The 17,089-nt window shown below is 41.3% G+C and overlaps 1 protein-coding gene across 2 annotated transcripts in view; it reads left to right on the top strand.

Moving 5' to 3' along the window:
• Window positions 1-17,089, top strand: part of adam12b (ADAM metallopeptidase domain 12b) — a 150,547-nt gene that overhangs the window by 10,481 nt on the left and 122,977 nt on the right. For both annotated transcript variants that reach the window (XM_066673641.1, XM_066673632.1), the window contains exon 2: window positions 12,398-12,510. In XM_066673641.1, coding sequence (XP_066529738.1) covers window positions 12,398-12,510 — 113 coding nt within the window. The remainder of the gene's footprint in view (window positions 1-12,397; window positions 12,511-17,089) is intronic.

The raw sequence follows: 17,089 nt of genomic DNA, 5'->3' as shown, positions 1-17,089 counted from the left end.
AGCACAACACACACTAACACACCGCTACCACGTCAGTGTCACGGCGACGTGACAATGATTCACCACCCAAATCATACCTGCTCTGTGGTGGCCCTGACCTTTAAAGACGTTCCTGATCCCTTGATCGTTCAGTGTATAATGATCAGGTTTTAAGATGCAGAATGTCTCTTGTTATGACTGCACACCTGTGCAGTGAATCAAATGTCCTTGCCCTGTAAGACTGCTAACAAACTGAAACCCCCACACACGCACAACAACTGTAGAACTCCTGTGAAAACAGCTTCAACCCTTAACACTCGGATGCACAAACTAATGCCAGTTGTTTGTGCCTGAATCAATCACGGTATGAAAGCTTCCGTCTCCAGTGGACCTGTGGAGGCTGGATCAATAAACACCAGGGGTCCGTACAAAAAAAAACACAGGAGTTGTATGGACATGGAAGGCATGAGCAGCAGCTTGAAGTTGATGCCAAGGCTGCAGGTGACACACATCCGAGCAATGACTAAAAATAACAGTGAATTTTAACTGTAGTGTATTAGGTTTAATCAGATGATCACAGAACTTCAAAGCAGTCCTGCAAATGGCACCAAGGAATTTTGTTGATTGTGATGTTTTAAATGAAAAACAAGGCAGCATGGTGGTTGTAAAAGGTAGTGTTGATGCTCACCACCGGTCTGTGATGAGTGTGGTGTGTTCCCCTCTGTGCCTGTGTGGGTTTCCTCTGGGGGAGGGTGTGAATTTGTTCACAGGGAAGAGTGTGTGAAACTGTCCACAGGTGTGTGTGTGTGTGGGGGAACTATATCATTATGTGAACTTGTTGACAGGTGTGAGTGTCTGGGTGATTGTGTGGTGTGTTCCCCTATGTGTCTGTGTGGGTTTCCTCTGGGGGAGGGTGTGAAATTGTCCACAGGTAAGATTGTGTGAATGAGTGAGTGGATGAGTATGTGAAATTGTCCACAGGTGAGTGAGTGAGTGTGTGAAATTGTCCACAGGTAAGAGTGGGTGAAATTGTCAACAGGTGTGAGTGAGTGTGTGAAATTGTCCACAGGTAAGAGTGTGAATGAATGAGTGAGTGAGTGTGTGAAATTGTCCACAGGTAAGAGTGAGTGAGTAGGTGAGTGTATGAAATTGTCCACAGGTAAGAGTGTGTGAATGAATGAGTGGGTGAGTGTGTGAAATTGTCCATAGGTAAGAGTGTGTGAATGAGTGGGTGAGTGTGTGAAATTGTCCACGGGTATGAGTGAATGAGTGAGTGAGTGGGTGAGTGTGTGAAATTGTCCACGGGTATGAGTGAATGAGTGAGTGAGTGAAATTTTCCACATGTAAGTGTAAATGAATGAGTGAGTGAGTGTGTGAAGTTGTCCACAGGTAAGAGTGTGAATGAATGAGTGAGTGAGTGTGTGAAATTGTCCACAGGTAAGAGTGTGTGAATGAATGGGTGAGTGTGTGAAGTTGTCCACAGGTAAGAGTGTGAATGAATGAGTGAGTGAGTGTGTGAAATTGTCCACAGGTAAGAGTGTGTGAATGAATGGGTGAGTGTGTGAAATTGTCCACGGGTATGAGTGAATGAGTGAGTGAGTGGGTGAGTGTGTGAAATTGTCCACGGGTATGAGTGAATGAGTGAGTGAGTGAAATTTTCCACATGTAAGTGTAAATGAATGAGTGAGTGAGTGTGTGAAGTTGTCCACAGGTAAGAGTGTGAATGAATGAGTGAGTGAGTGTGTGAAATTGTCCACAGGTAAGAGTGTGTGAATGAATGGGTGAGTGTGTGAAATTGTCCACGGGTATGAGTGAGTGAGTGAGTGAGTGAGTGAAATTTTCCACATGTAAGTGTGAATGAATGAGTGAGTGAGTGTGTGAAGTTGTCCACAGGTAAGAGTGTGAATGAATGAGTGAGTGTGTGAAATTGTCCACAGGTAAGAGTGTGTGAATGAGTGTGTAGGTGAGTGTGTGAAATTGTCCACAGGTATGAGTGAGTGAGTGAGTGAGTGAGTGAGTGAGTGAGTGAGTGAGTGAGTGAGTGAAATTTTCCACAGGTAAGAGTGTGAATGAGTGAGTGGGTGAAATTGTCCACAGGTAAGAGTGAGAATGTGTGTGAATGAGTGAGTGTGTGTGTGAAGTTGTCCACAGGTAAGAGTGTGAATGAATGAGTGAGTGAGTGTGTGAAATTGTCCACAGGTAAGAGTGTGTGAATGAATGGGTGAGTGTGTGAAATTGTCCACGGGTATGAGTGAGTGAGTGAGTGAGTGAGTGAGTGAGTGAGTGAGTGAGTGAAATTTTCCACATGTAAGTGTGAATGAATGAGTGAGTGAGTGTGTGAAGTTGTCCACAGGTAAGAGTGTGAATGAATGAGTGAGTGTGTGAAATTGTCCACAGGTAAGAGTGTGTGAATGAGTGTGTAGGTGAGTGTGTGAAATTGTCCACAGGTATGAGTGAGTGAGTGAGTGAGTGAGTGAGTGAGTGAGTGAGTGAGTGAGTGAGTGAGTGAGTGAGTGAGTGAGTGAGTGAGTGAAATTTTCCACAGGTAAGAGTGTGAATGAGTGAGTGGGTGAAATTGTCCACAGGTAAGAGTGAGAATGTGTGTGAATGAGTGAGTGTGTGTGTGAAATTGTCCACATGTAAGAGTATGTGGGTGACTAGGAGAGTGTGTAAAGTGTGTGGGAACACAGTGAAATAGTCTTAACAAAAATTTTCCTTTTACTCCTGTTTTATTTGACATTTAATCAATGCAGGCAAATATTTGAGGCTTTTCAGGTTAAATGAGTAGTTCCTGCCCCTGGCCAATGCCCAAGACAGGCTTTGCAGCCCTGCCTCCTCATCCCCGTGTCACAGTCCTGCGGTGAACAACTTATCAGTCGACATAAATGCAGGAGATCAGTGGGAATTTCTATTATTATTATTATTACTCTCACACATATGGCATCATATAAAATATGAATAAATGTGTGTGTGAGTGTGTATGTATATATATTATACCATAGATACATTCTATATATATATTAGCTATTTGCCAAAGTTTCAAGCTGCTATTTTCAAACATTTTTATCAAGATTTACATTGTCAGGGTTGGCGTGGCTGGTGGTGTGGGGTCCAGTCTAATAGATCTAAACTGGGCCCAAAATACCTGGCAGGGCGACTGGCTGCACCGTGCCAATGTTTCACATCGGTCTGTTTACGTTGTAGCACTATTTTGAAAATCACCTTCTCGCACATGTCTCACAGGAACAACTGGTTGCTGCTGGTATTTGCTGTTGTTGTCGAACGTTTCTTCTTGTCAAAACAGGTGATTCTTGGGAAAGACACTCTGGCCGTTGCAAAGGTAGCCTAGCAACACCGAGCTGCCAAGGTTTCAGATGCAGCTCTGAGATAGAGATTGAAATGTTTTTGGTTTTTTTCCTTCAACTTAGTTGAAAGTAGCACACAATCAGGTCGTAAATTTCACACAGCGTTTCTACGAGCCTAATAAACCACATATGGAGCAACTCAAAACCTTTCCCTCAGTGAAAACTCGAAGTTGCCCCATATGAATATGACATCTGCACAACTTGAGCTGCCACAATATTGTTTTCTGAAAGTGATATGCTGAAGGCTGAGTGCTACAGCTGCTGCATGTCATTATGTATTTGAAATGTTGGAGTAAATGTAGAAATGTAGAAAATTTAATTTTAATATTATTTAGTTCTTATTCTTGTTGTAGAAGATATTTTTGTTTAAGACGGACCTTTCCAATTCTTTGCCATATTTTGCTGCAGCTTAACAATAGCTAAGTTTAATGACAAGGACACTTTTTCTAATGTATTTGTTTTCAGTTGGTCACGTATCAGATTCGTAATAAATAAAATAATAAATGGTTTGCTTTGGTGCAATTCAGTGCCTACAGAAAAAAAGTCCAGCGCAGGCATATTTTTGTTCGCTTAAAGGCAACATAGATGTTTCTGGAGAACTAACGACTGTAGCCTGTTCGTGGTTAAAGATTTACTTGTCTGTAAGAAACTCATTTCTATCTTAGTTGTTTAGTTTTGAAGCACTTTCAGTTTATGTTTACTTTCATGCAGTTAATGGTCTCCAAAATTTTGTGTCAGTTCCTCAAGTAATCAAACAATTACAACAACACAAATAAGTCAATGTTACTCCCCTTTAGCACAGGAGTAACATAACTTTAACTTTGTCCATGCTTTTCAAACCTCTGAAGGGCTATCCACCATGTCCCCATAATTCACAAATGTGGGATTTTGTGTGTGGGTGTGTGTGTATGAGAGAGATGGATTATTATAATGGTGTCATCCTGCCTCTTTAGGCTGTGGTTTAGCTTTCATTCAGTAATCTCACTTCAATCACACCATCACACACACACACACACACACAAACCCAAATACCAGTGCACAAATACTCAATTATTCTTTTTTAACACCTGCACAAAAGCCTACAGTTCACACGTATAATTGCCGTACTAATGTGCTGGACACCCACAAACCCAACCTCCACTTCACACATACAGACCCTCCTAATCCCACTTTCTCTCCTCATTGTATTAAACTCCAGTTCCCCCTCCATCCCTCCATTCCTCCTCCTTCCCTCCACATGCGTCCATCTTCTTTACAGAGATGACTCAGAGTGCTGAGTGGCCTGATTTCCGTGTGCAGGGAGGAAAGCTAAGGTATTCTGACCTCACTTTCTGAAACTAAAACCTCACTGGGTGACAGCACGGCATGCTAAATTATGCTGGGATGAAATGATGAAATAGTTACAACACTGAGGTGATCAATGTTTCACAAGGTTTTTGTCTCAGAGGCTTTTGGAAAGATTTCATGGAAATCCCACTCACAGTACAGCAGTAAAGAAAAACAGCATACGGTTACATGAAATGAATGCAATGTGCACTGAATGAAGGCTCTCAGCAGTACACTGTAATTTCCATGGTTGGATTTTATAGTAGATATCTGATGTTAATGAGAAACCCCCACCACTACTGTCTTAATATTTAGGGTTTTTTTGTTTGTTTGTTTGTTTTATTGATTGTGAAATCACGTTTATTTTATTGCTATGAAAAGCAAATGTTTAACCTAATCTGTCACAAACTGTTTTAAAAGTAATAATAAAAGTAAAACCCAGCACGTGACGCAGCAGGTAGTGTCGCAGTCACACAGCTCCAGGGTTTGGTGTGTTCTCCCTGTGTCCGAGTGGGTTTCCTCCGGGTGCTCCGGTTTCCTCCCACAGTCCAAAAACACGGGTTGGTAGGTGGATTGGTGACTCAAATTTGTCCGTAGACATGAGTGTGAGAGTGAATGTGTGAGTGTGTGTTGCACTATGAAGGACTGGCGCCCCCTCCAGGGTGTTTTCAAGCCTTGCGCTCAGTGATTCTGGGTAGGCTCCAGACTCCCCGCGACCAAAAACATTAACCAATAACATCAACAATGTACAACAGAACTGTGCCTGCACACTTAACCCATTCTTGGCAGTGAACAAATATGCACACCCACACACAAGTGCACTCCAGCACTGTCCAACAATAAAGGCAGCAAAAAGGTTTATATAATGGTAGAAAACATGGCTGCACACGGATGTATTGACAAGGACATGACAAGCAAGGCAGAGATAGCATGGCTTTCTCTGGTGCTGGTACATTCAGAAAGCTAAAGTAAAGTACTATATATATATATATATATATATATATATATATATATATATATATATATATATATATATATATATATATATTGCATTCATTCATTTATTCTTCTTCTTGAATTCCTTCAGAATATTGAGGGTTGTGGTGTGCGTCCAGAGCGTACACAAAACCATTCGGCACAACACAGGAACACTCCCTGGACGGGGTGCCTGGCCATAACAAGTCATCACACACTCATCCTGACGTTTCAATCTATTTCTCTGTGTTGAATTACTTTTGGTTATTTTCCACCAAGAAGAAACCTAGTGGAGAAATTCCGTTGACTGTGCGGATTCCACATAACCGCGTTTGTGCTTGAAAGAAACAATCTGTTTACATGAGATGTTATTGTTGTGTGAGGTCTTGTTTCACGGAAAGGAAAACCACCTTTGTATATTTGCAATCTGTTTGTCACTTGTTTAAATCTAAATTAAAAGTGACATATTACACGCCTTTTCCACAATAAACACCTGAGGTCTTGTCAAAATATCTGTAAAATACATGGTCAAAATACTCCAAGGATCAAATAACACAGCACCGTTCTCCTCTTGTCTGAATAGCCATGTTCAGAACAATAGGCTTCAGTGATAGTTTCTTTAAATGATAACGAGCCACTGCTCAGCACCACCTCAGAGTGCACAGCAGTGAAACACAAGCAAGCAGAAGCTCTTGCTTTCACCCTTTTTGCTCGGTTTCCATCTTGTTTTTGCCATTTTTTAATGGCAAATCTTTAGTTTTTTTAGTTCAGTTCTCTAATATTTTCACAGTCTTTTTTCAGTTTTTGCTCAGTTCTCTTGGTTCTCTAAGAGACCAGACAAGTGAATGGGACAGTTCTAATGATTCTGTTTAGGTAATTAGTGGAGCAAAATCAAACCCCTTTTTTGTCCCATGTTTTCCGATTTAGGCAGATCACGTTTACCCCAGATCCCTACATGAATGTGCATATAACTGACTAAATGTTTTTAAAGTGCCACCTTTAAATCCTTATTATTATACAGTTTCATATGTACCTGTTATTTATCAATACTGTTATTTAATTTCATAGCTTTCTATGCCGTTAATCAAATAACATTTCAGCTGTGAGCCAGTGCTTGTTGGAATAAGCCTTTAGAAAAACTAATGGGGTCAGTTGTGATAAAAGGCTTATGTAGAGATCATGTAGACTTTTAAATAATGACCCATAGGAAAGTGTTACTTGGATATTTACTTAGATATGTATACATGGATTCAGTACAGCTGTAAAACCTATATACATTCTACAGTGGAGCTCATACATGCACTTTGACATTAACTGGGAGGTTAAGCCACTTTCGCCAGCTGGTGGAAAGCGCAAAAAAAAAAAAAAAGCTGCCACAGAGCATCTGAGAGCAATCACATGTGTTGCATTTCCAAGAAATCTGAAGAAAGCTCTTTTTTTATAGATGATAGATGTTCACACACATTGGACTCATTTACATCAGCTCACACACAGTCGCTAACCCTTGTATACATGTACATAGATGCCCACCCACATATAAATACTCCCTCCAACACAAGCCTTCCACCCAGTCTGCTTCGTATCACAGTCATTTGACAAAATATCATTATGACAGTTTAACAAACAGTATGCAGTGTGCTAAGTATACAGTGTTTTTCCCCTCTGTTTTGGACAATTGGTGGAGGGTTTCTTACATATTGGGGGTGGTGTCCCAAACAGGGATTAATCCTAGTCCAAAACTATGTCCTTTCAATGGAAAATCACAATCCAAAATGGTGTATAGTCCAAGACTGAGCCTAATCCCTGTCTGGGAAATCACCACATTGTGATTTTGTAGTTCTTCAATACGGATTTTAGCCAGCTAAAATGCTAAAATATGACATACATATAGTCAAAATATCCAAATCAATTGCTCTCTCACTCTTTTATTATTATTATTATTATTATTATTATTATTATTGAATCCTTTCACTAAGACCAAGGTTATTAAAATGAAAATTCTTTGCCACATTTTTGTTTAAAATTTATGTTGACATTCATAACATTTGCTCTGATCTAGAGCGACTTACACGGTTACTGGTAGGCCAATGCAGTGTTAGGAGTCTTGCCCAAGGTGTAGCATTGACTGTTTGCCCAGACCTGGAACTGAACCCAGGTCTCTCACATGGGAGGCAATGGTGTTACCACTTTACCACGCCAACCACAGATTGTTAAATAAGTACCAGCAGACAATTTTTATTCCTGAGAATTTTGTTCTGTTGTATATTAGCACTATATTGTCATAAAAGTGCTTGGTTTGATGTTTATGTCAAATAAATATATTCCAAGAACAATGCTAGAGAGAAATCTAAGATTAGAGTTTCATAAAGAGAATATTACACATAATAATGAGATGTCTGTCGACCACCAGAAGGAGATGATTGAGGTTGCCATGGTTCATTTATGAAGCAATTCTTAACGCATCATGATTTATGAATTTTTTGGTGGTCCCCTATTTGTGCAGCTTAGACACAGAGCACTCGTTACATAATATTTCCATGAGAGAATCTTGATGCATTCTTCAAATCCAACAGAGAGAGGTGTTTGTGTGAAATCTCTGTATGACCTCCACAGGCGTGGCCCTCACTGATAACTCTTCACGTTACATACCCCCACAATCTGTCTCTTCCTGACCTACAAACAATGTCCTTAGGGGCAGGGGAGGTTTGTTTATTTTTCCCCTTAAAGTGTGTGTGTGAAAAGAGAGATAAAGAGGGAGATAAAAACCATGCTTTTCTGTTGCATGAAAGGACTCCCACTGCTTTCCAATAGTATATACTCAGCTTGTAAACATGCAAACGTATATACTCCCACCCGATGTTCCTTTATCAGTCTGCACAGCTCTATATTTACATTTTTCTTGAGGTTTGAAAAATGGGCCATGTTTTTCACATCCATCAAATCACATTCTATTAGTGTGTCACAATTAAAATGTCTTTCAAATGCCTTTTTTAATCGTTCTGCTAAAAGCAAGGGTTAGAATCAAAGTCGAGTTTAGAATAAAAGCCCCGACTGTTCAGAATGCCCTGACTTTAAGAGAGGAACACAATGAAGAGATGGAGGAGGAAGGGAGGGTGGATAGCATCACCAAACAGGAAATGGCTAATTGTTGTATCCTCCAGTGTGTGCAAAAGAGACTGGTTCATCCTTTAATAAAGCAGTAAAGAAATAATTTTACAAATAAATAAACTATACAAACCATTCCCTTACCACAAACTCAGTCATCAGTTGTTGCTCTGGTCAGTCCTGGAACAGCAGGATGTCCAGCGTAGGACCTGCTCACTGCACACAATAAAAACCCCAACTGAATAAGGTGTACAAATAAGTTTAAAAGTGAATTTGTTTAATGTATATTTGTAATTCAAAATTCCAATTTCATGATAAAATCCAGAGTATTGAAGATTGAAGAAATTTCATTTTAATTATATATATATATATATATATATATATATATATATATATATATATATATATATATATATATATAAAACAAAACAATTTGCTTGTATGAGTGGATCAGTCACAGCAGTGCTGCTAGAGTTTTTAAAGCCCTCAGAGTCACTGCTGGAGTAAAAAATAGTCCACCAATCAAAAACATCCAGTCGACAGCATCCTGGGTCCACTGATGAAGGACTAGAGAATGACAAACACACACTGTGCAGCAACAGATGAGCTGTCTCTGTTTTTACATCTACAAGGTGGAAAAACAAAGGTGGTGTGGACACAGTATTTAAAAACTCAAGCAGCAGTGCTGTTTCTGATCCACTCATATCAGCACAACACACACATTAACACACCCCCACCACCACCACCATGTCTGTGTCACTGCAGCACTGAGAATGACCCCCGTTTGGGGTTCTGACCATTGAAGAGCAGGATGAAAAGGGCATAAGAAAATTTGCAGAGCAACAGACGGACTACAGTCTGTAATTGTAGAATGGTTAGTGGAGCTGATAAAATGGACAATGTGTGTAGATACAAGGACTCCTAAGCATGAGATGTAGCTCCTTGCATTTTAAAAACACATATTCTGACCACCCCAAACAGCACAAAACATCCTGTATTATTCCCAAGTGGCTAATATAGTGCATCAGAACATGATCTGAGACACAGCTCTGAGGTCAGAATGCCAGACGTGTGCTGTGCTTGATGAACCCTTTTTTCATGTGCTGATGTGCCGAGTGCATATGACCTAGCTTAATACAGAAGGAACAGTTTTCAGACCATAGGCCCACGTCCTGTACCCAGACATATTCATAAGCGATGCCTCACAGTTTCCTTCCTTGATGCAGCGGAGTGTGTTTGATTACGTACACACAGAAACGCTTCAATTTTCATGTTTGCAAAATCCCACGACCTTAAATGACTGAATACACAGTAGTTTAATATTTGGGTCGGTATTACAGCAAAATGAGGTCTTGGGCTTGTTGTGTGTTACAGCACAGCAGCTCATGTCTTTAGCAGGGTTATAATCGAGGATAAGCTGGACAAGTCCACTGGGTGGTCATGCCACTGACGGAAACTCTCTTCTGCTCATCTGTTTTTTCTGTAATGACAGCTTCTGGTCTTCTCTGAAGGCTTTCCACTAGATGTTGCAACATTATATTTTTACATCATTTTTAGTGTAAGATTCATTCACTTTCATTCATTCATTGTCAGGTCAGGGTCGCAGTGGGTCCGGAGCCTACCCGGAATCACTGAGCGCAAGGCAGGAACTTCACAGGGCGACACACACCCACACATTCACTCATGTACTCACAACTACGGACACATTAGAGTCACCAATTTTATTTATTTATATATATATATATATATATATATGTTTTTTTAATAAAATGACAAAAGTGCTGGATAATGTTTGAATTTTGAATTACAGTTATACATTATACAAAATGCTTTGAAACTTATTTGTACACTATTTATAAGGAGTGTCTGCAAACTTCTGAACATAGTGAATCTGTATGTATAGTGTGTTGGGTTGTATCATGGACATGAAGAATGATATTTTGCTTCAGTGTATCCACGTTAATGCCAGAGAAGCCTGCTTACCTTGACTACGGCTCTTAGAGAAACATGTTGTAGAAGGTCCTGTCCTTTTAAGGGGTTAATGCTGGTGGTCTAACACAACATAACATTTTCCATGATGTGAAGTGTGAGAGATCTTTCAAGGTGACAGATCTGACAAACTGTTGATGGTTCTATTGCCATATCCTCCAAATTCATCCACAACCGCTGGCACTTTGTAAATGTTGGGATGGAAAGGTAGAGGAAGATTGATGTAGAGGGAGATGGGGTGGAAGTAATTGCGCACATGTCTGAGTGTGTGTGTGAGTGTGTGTATGAAAGAGAGAGAGAGCGACACTGTGCCACCCTGCCTGGTTTCAAGTGTTGGCTCTGAGCTGTTGAGTTATTGTGTTGTATTGTGTTCCTCTCATTCATAATGGATGGGGTGATGCAGGGTTTGTAAGGTCAGGGCATAATGCGCTCACAGAGAGTGTGAAACTTTGATTAGACTGTAGTAATGGCGCAGGTGGGAGTGTGTTGTTCATCACCATAGTTCGCTGTTACACAGCACTGGCCCTGATTGCTGGGATAATGCCTGTCCGAATGGAAAAATTTGACATACGTTGACTTTGGGACTTTTGCTGCCGTAACTGCCTCTACTCTTCTGTGAAGGCTTTCCACTAGATTAGTTACATCATTGCTGATGGAGGTTTTGGTTGCATTCACCCATGTACACACCAGGGAGGTCAGGAACTGTGGCTGGATGATTAACTCAGGTTCACAAACGCCACTCCAAGCTCATCCCGCATGTATTGGATGGTGCTCCAATCCTCCAGAACACACACATCCGCTGCTACACAACCCAGTGTTTGGGGTGGTATGGGGGTGGGGGTTGGGAAGAGGTTATTCTCCTCTAGAACATGCTTTAAATGGTGTTTGTTTACAGCGGCTCTGAGGAAAATTCAGTTTTCTGTTAGCGGCGGCTATTATAGCAACTGCTCAGAGGCTGGCTGCCCACTATCACTGCTGCGTGTCTGCCGACTGAGGGAACCCGTTTTCATCATCACTGCTGGAGAGACATTACAGATCTCTCTGTCACACTGAGTGTAAAGTAGCGGCAAATGACTTTTGAATTTTGTTTGTTTTGAAACTTTGAAACTGCTGAAAAATACAGCAGAAATTTAATTCAGGAGAGTGAGATTTCTGGTCACTTGCCTGACTGGGCAAGCTGGATAAAAACTGATGATGTTAAATCCTTTCTAAATAGTACAATATAAGTGTGTTATATATAATATATTATTATATATATATTATTTTGAAATTATAATGAACACAATGTGTAGTATTCTTTCATCTCATTGCATGAACTGTCTGCTTTTTGTCAGTGCAGACATCCAAAAGAGGAACATTACGTATCTGTGTTTACATATGCATTCCTGTTCATCTATGAATTTATTAATGTCATTTTGCTTTTGAGTTTGCCTTGCTCCCCTTCAATTTCTGACAGGGTTATCTTTGATTCTGCCACCAATATGCCAATCTCAGTTTAGCTCAGCTTTGACGGCATGATTTATTTTAGAACAGTGATTTATTATACATTGGTTTACATCCAATCCAATTTTCTTGATAGATCAAATCCCTCTGAAAAAAAAGAAAGAAAGGAATATTTTGGCTGATCTTTTTTTTTTTTTTTTTTTTTTTTTTCACAGAGAGGCGTTTGAGGAGTGTTGTTACAAAGCTGGAGCGCTACCACACTACAGTACCTCGGATACTGCTGCTGGAGGAAAAGGAACGTCAGCCAATCAGCTGGCTCCGCTCCAGGGTAAGGCCAGACAGATGAATGCTGAAGTGATATGCTAGTGCTTTGTGTGTTTAGAGGTTCAGCGAGTACACAGAGGCTCTCAAGAGCTATAATTCTTGTAAAACTCTAAGCCATTTAAAAGCGTTCAGTATGAAGTGTGGACGTTGTGTGTGGGTGTGTGTGTGTTTGTGTGACTTTCTTAGTTTTCATGCACTACAGTTGCAGGATGCAGAGAAAACAAGAACTAATATAATGTACTTATGGACAATTTAAAAAATTTTTTTACTACATAGTTCATTGTTTACAACTGGACAGTAATATATATTACCGATTTTTTTTTCTGATATTGAAACCAACACTGTGGCACTGGCTGATACAGATTAAAATATATATTTCAAAAGTAATAGCCTTTAAAATGAACTTTTTAAAGTTTCATTATTAAATTTAGACAACAAGTCAGACAATAAATGTGGACGTACACAAGCAAAGATGTATCATTACTGTGTACAGGCTTAGGTAGCAGCTTCTTTTATAGTGTGAACTTTGCGTTACAGTGGAACCAGACCCACATTTCTGTTTTTATTTCTTTAAAAGAAATTTTTTTAACTAAGATATTAATAATACCTTTTAATACCTTTTAAAAGTAAACCCTGGAAACCCTGTATTTTAATTAACATTATAATAGTAAGTTTGAACAGGTGAACACTCCATTTTGTTGTATACTGTATATGAGTATAGTACATTTACAGTTCCCCATGTCCTGAGATTGTATGAAAACCAGTGTGTGTGTGTGAATTTTGCATAATTACTCCTGATCTCTGAACCATTATTGGATATGTCTGCATAAATATATGTATGTTTTAATTTAATGAAGGCATTAATCAATACACAGTGCTGACCTTGCTAACTATATAATATATTTTAAATTTATTACATTCCAGCATAAATTCAACTGCTTGCCCAGAACACAGACTAATTAACACACCGTGAGTTTAGTTCTAATTGCAGGTCAAATCCACATGTCAAGATAATTCTGATATTCATTCTGGAAATATAACTGCTTATCAGTGTTATTCTACAGAGCTATTACTTATTAAACCTGGTTAAGAGTCATGGCTTCGTATTTCACTTGAGTGAAGGTGACAGTCTATAAGGAAGTGTGTTCTCTCTGTGTCTGTGTGGGTTTCTCTTAATCCGCAGCCAATGAGCTGCAGAGCTTCGACCAGGAGGCAATCTGACCTGACAACAGCTCTCCAATTACTGCCATAACTCACACCGCTGAAACAGGCTCAGCTAATATCCACACGCTACACAAGTCTCCTCCTTTCTGCTTTATATATAATTAACTACACTACAGCTATGATCCACTGCTCTCTCTCACTGTGACGTCACAATCACCTCAAACAAACATCTGGAAATGAAGGGCCTCATGTTCACCCAGATGTATAAAGATATTAAATGGTCTGGGACACCACAGGTGACGTTATAGCTTCCACAACTGGTTACATTTTATTTCTCTCTTTGATTTTATTATTAATTGTATTCTGCTGGTGAATTGCACACGGCGGCACTGTGGAGCAGCAGGTAGTGTCTCTGTCACAGCTCCAGGGTCCTGGAGGTTGTGGGTTCGAGTACCGCTCCGGGTGACTGTCTGTGAGGAGTGTGGTGTGTTCTCTCTGTGTCTGCGTGGGTTTCCTCCGGGTGACTGTCTGTGAGGAGTGTGGTGTGTTCTCTCTGTGTCTGCGTGGGTTTCCTCCGGGTGACTGTCTGTGAGGAGTGTGGTGTGTTCTCTCTGTGTCTGCGTGGGTTTCCTCCGGGTGACTGTCTGTGAGGAGTGTGGTGTGTTCTCCCTGTGTCTGTATGGGTTTCCTCCGGGTGACTGTCTGTGAGGAGTGTGGTGTGTTCTCCCTGTGTCTGTGTGGGTTTCCTCCGGGTGACTATCTGTGAGGAGTGTGGTGTGTTCTCCCTGTGTCTGTGTGGGTTTCCTCTGGGTGACTGTCTGTGAGGAGTGCGGTGTGTTCTCTCTGTGTCTGCGTGGATTTCCTCCGGGTGACTGTCTGTGAGGAGTGTGGTGTGTTCTCTCTGTGTCTGCGTGGGTTTCCTCCGGGTGACTGTCTGTGAGGAGTGTGGTGTGTTCTCTCTGTGTCTGCGTGGATTTCCTCCGGGTGACTGTCTGTGAGGAGTGTGGTGTGTTCTCTCTGTGTCTGCGTGGGTTTCCTCCGGGTGACTGTCTGTGAGGAGTGTGGTGTGTTCTCCCTGTGTCTGTGTAGGTTTCCTCCGGGTGACTGTCTGTGAGGAGTGTGGTGTGTTCTCCCTAGCTTCCACAACTGGTTACATTTTATTTCTCTCTTTGATTTTATTATTAATTGTATTCTGCTGGTGAATTGCACACGGCGGCACTGTGGAGCAGCAGGTAGTGTCTCTGTCACAGCTCCAGGGTCCTGGAGGTTGTGGGTTCGAGTACCGCTCCGGGTGACTGTCTGTGAGGAGTGTGGTGTGTTCTCCCTGTGTCTGTGTGGGTTTCCTCTGGGTGACTGTCTGTGAGGAGTGCGGTGTGTTCTCCCTGTGTCTGCGTGGGTTTCCTCCGGGTGACTGTCTGTGAGGAGTGTGGTGTGTTCTCTCTGTGTCTGCGTGGGTTTCCTCCGGGTGACTGTCTGTGAGGAGTGTGGTGTGTTCTCCCTGTGTCTGTGTAGGTTTCCTCCGGGTGACTGTCTGTGAGGAGTGTGGTGTGTTCTCCCTGTGTCTGTGTAGGTTTCCTCCGGGTGACTGTCTGTGAGGAGTGTGGTGTGTTCTCCCTGTGTCTTTGTGGGTTTCCTCCGGGCGACTGTCTGTGAGGAGTGTAGTGTGTTCTCTCTGTGTCTGCGTGGGTTTCCTCCGGGTGACTGTCTGTGAGGAGTGTGGTGTGTTCTCCCTGTGTCTGTGTGGGTTTCCTCCGGGTGACTGTCTGTGAGGAGTGTGGTGTGTTCTCTCTGTGACTGTGTGGGTTTCCACCGGGGGGCTCTGTTTTCCTCCTTCCAAAAACACACATTTTTAGGTGGATTGGCTACTCAAAAAATGTGTCCATAGGTGTGAGTGAACGTGTGAGTGAGTGGTGCCCTGTGATGGACTGGCGCCCCCTCCAGGGTGTGTTCCTGCCTTCTGCCCAGTGATTCCAGGTAGGCTCCCAACCCACCACGACCCTGAACTGGATAAGCGATTACAGAAAATTATTGTGTGGGTGAATGTATAAAAGGCTTTTTTGTCATTGGCATAGCACAGTGGCTAACCCCACTGCCCTCTGATCAACACACTGGGCTGCATTTTCAACTTGGGGTAGTAGACACAACTCCAAAGCTGCCCCTTGAATGACCTTGATCCTGTCACAAACTGTAGAACAGTGTAACATAGCAATAAGGGCAAGCTATAGCTATGGATCATGGCTTAATATTTGATCTGTAGTCAGTAGAGGCTAATGTTAGCATAGAGTGTAGATTAAAAACAGCTTCACGTACCAGAATTGAGGGTCTGGCTCAAATGAAGTCAAATGACTGATGTGAATCTGTTTTATAGGATAGTACGCTAAGTTACTAACCTGCTAAGCTAACACCGCACTTCCAGATATACTAGCATTACCCTTACTACTACAATTACTTACGTTACTATTATGAGCATTGTTAAATTTTAATTTATGGTTTAACACTGTGTTAAATAATTATTATCTGAACATTCAGCTTTACTCCCCTTATGATTTTCTAAAATTGATTTATGGTGTGAAACTAATTTAAACTAGGCTATTAGCCTTCCAAACTAGGACTGCACTGCCAGCTTTACTATACTCCCCTTTGCATTGTTCAAACTATAATTACAATTTTAATATATTTTTGGTTGATGAACTGAAGAGTTATGAATTATTTTGTTTTACATTCATTCATTATCTTTAACCGCTTATCCAGTTCAGGGTCACAGTGTGTCCAGAGCCTACCTGGAATCATTGGGCACAAGGCGGGAATACACCCTGGAGGGGGCGCCAGTCCTTCACAGGGCAACACAGACACACACACATTCACACCTATGAACACTTTTGCGTCACCAATCCACCTACCAACGTGTGTTTTTGGACTGTGGGAGAAAACCGGAGCACCCGGAGAAAACCCACACAGACACAGGGAGAACACACCAACTCCACACAGAGAGTCAACCGGAGCGGGAATTGAACCCACAACCTCCAGGCCCCTGGAGCTGTGTGACTGCAACACTACCTGCTGCGCCACCGTGCCGCCCTTATTTTGTTTTTGTTCTTCTTTATTTAATTTGCCCTGCCTTCAAATAGTGATGGCAGTATAAATAACCGGGCAGTAACTGTGTATATATTAGCCGTATATTGTCACTTTCCAAAGAAAAACACGTATCTCCATTTTTGTCAAATTAGTTTAGTACATTATTTAAACACAGCATATGTCCCTCACACTGTGAAAATTTCATGAAGAATGGGCCATAGAAATGCTCCAAAATTTCTTGCAGTAAAATCTTTACGTTGACATCTGGTAAAATTTAAGAATGTGTTTTCTTTCCTCTATAAATTTACAATTTTGGAGATACGTGTTTTTCTTTGGACAGCGTC

This window comes from Hoplias malabaricus, chromosome 1 (assembly GCF_029633855.1).
Source record: "Hoplias malabaricus isolate fHopMal1 chromosome 1, fHopMal1.hap1, whole genome shotgun sequence".
Lineage (NCBI taxonomy): Eukaryota > Metazoa > Chordata > Actinopteri > Characiformes > Erythrinidae > Hoplias > Hoplias malabaricus.
The sequence above is the reverse complement of the archived record's forward strand: the minus strand, read 5'-3'. Positions and strand labels throughout refer to the sequence as shown.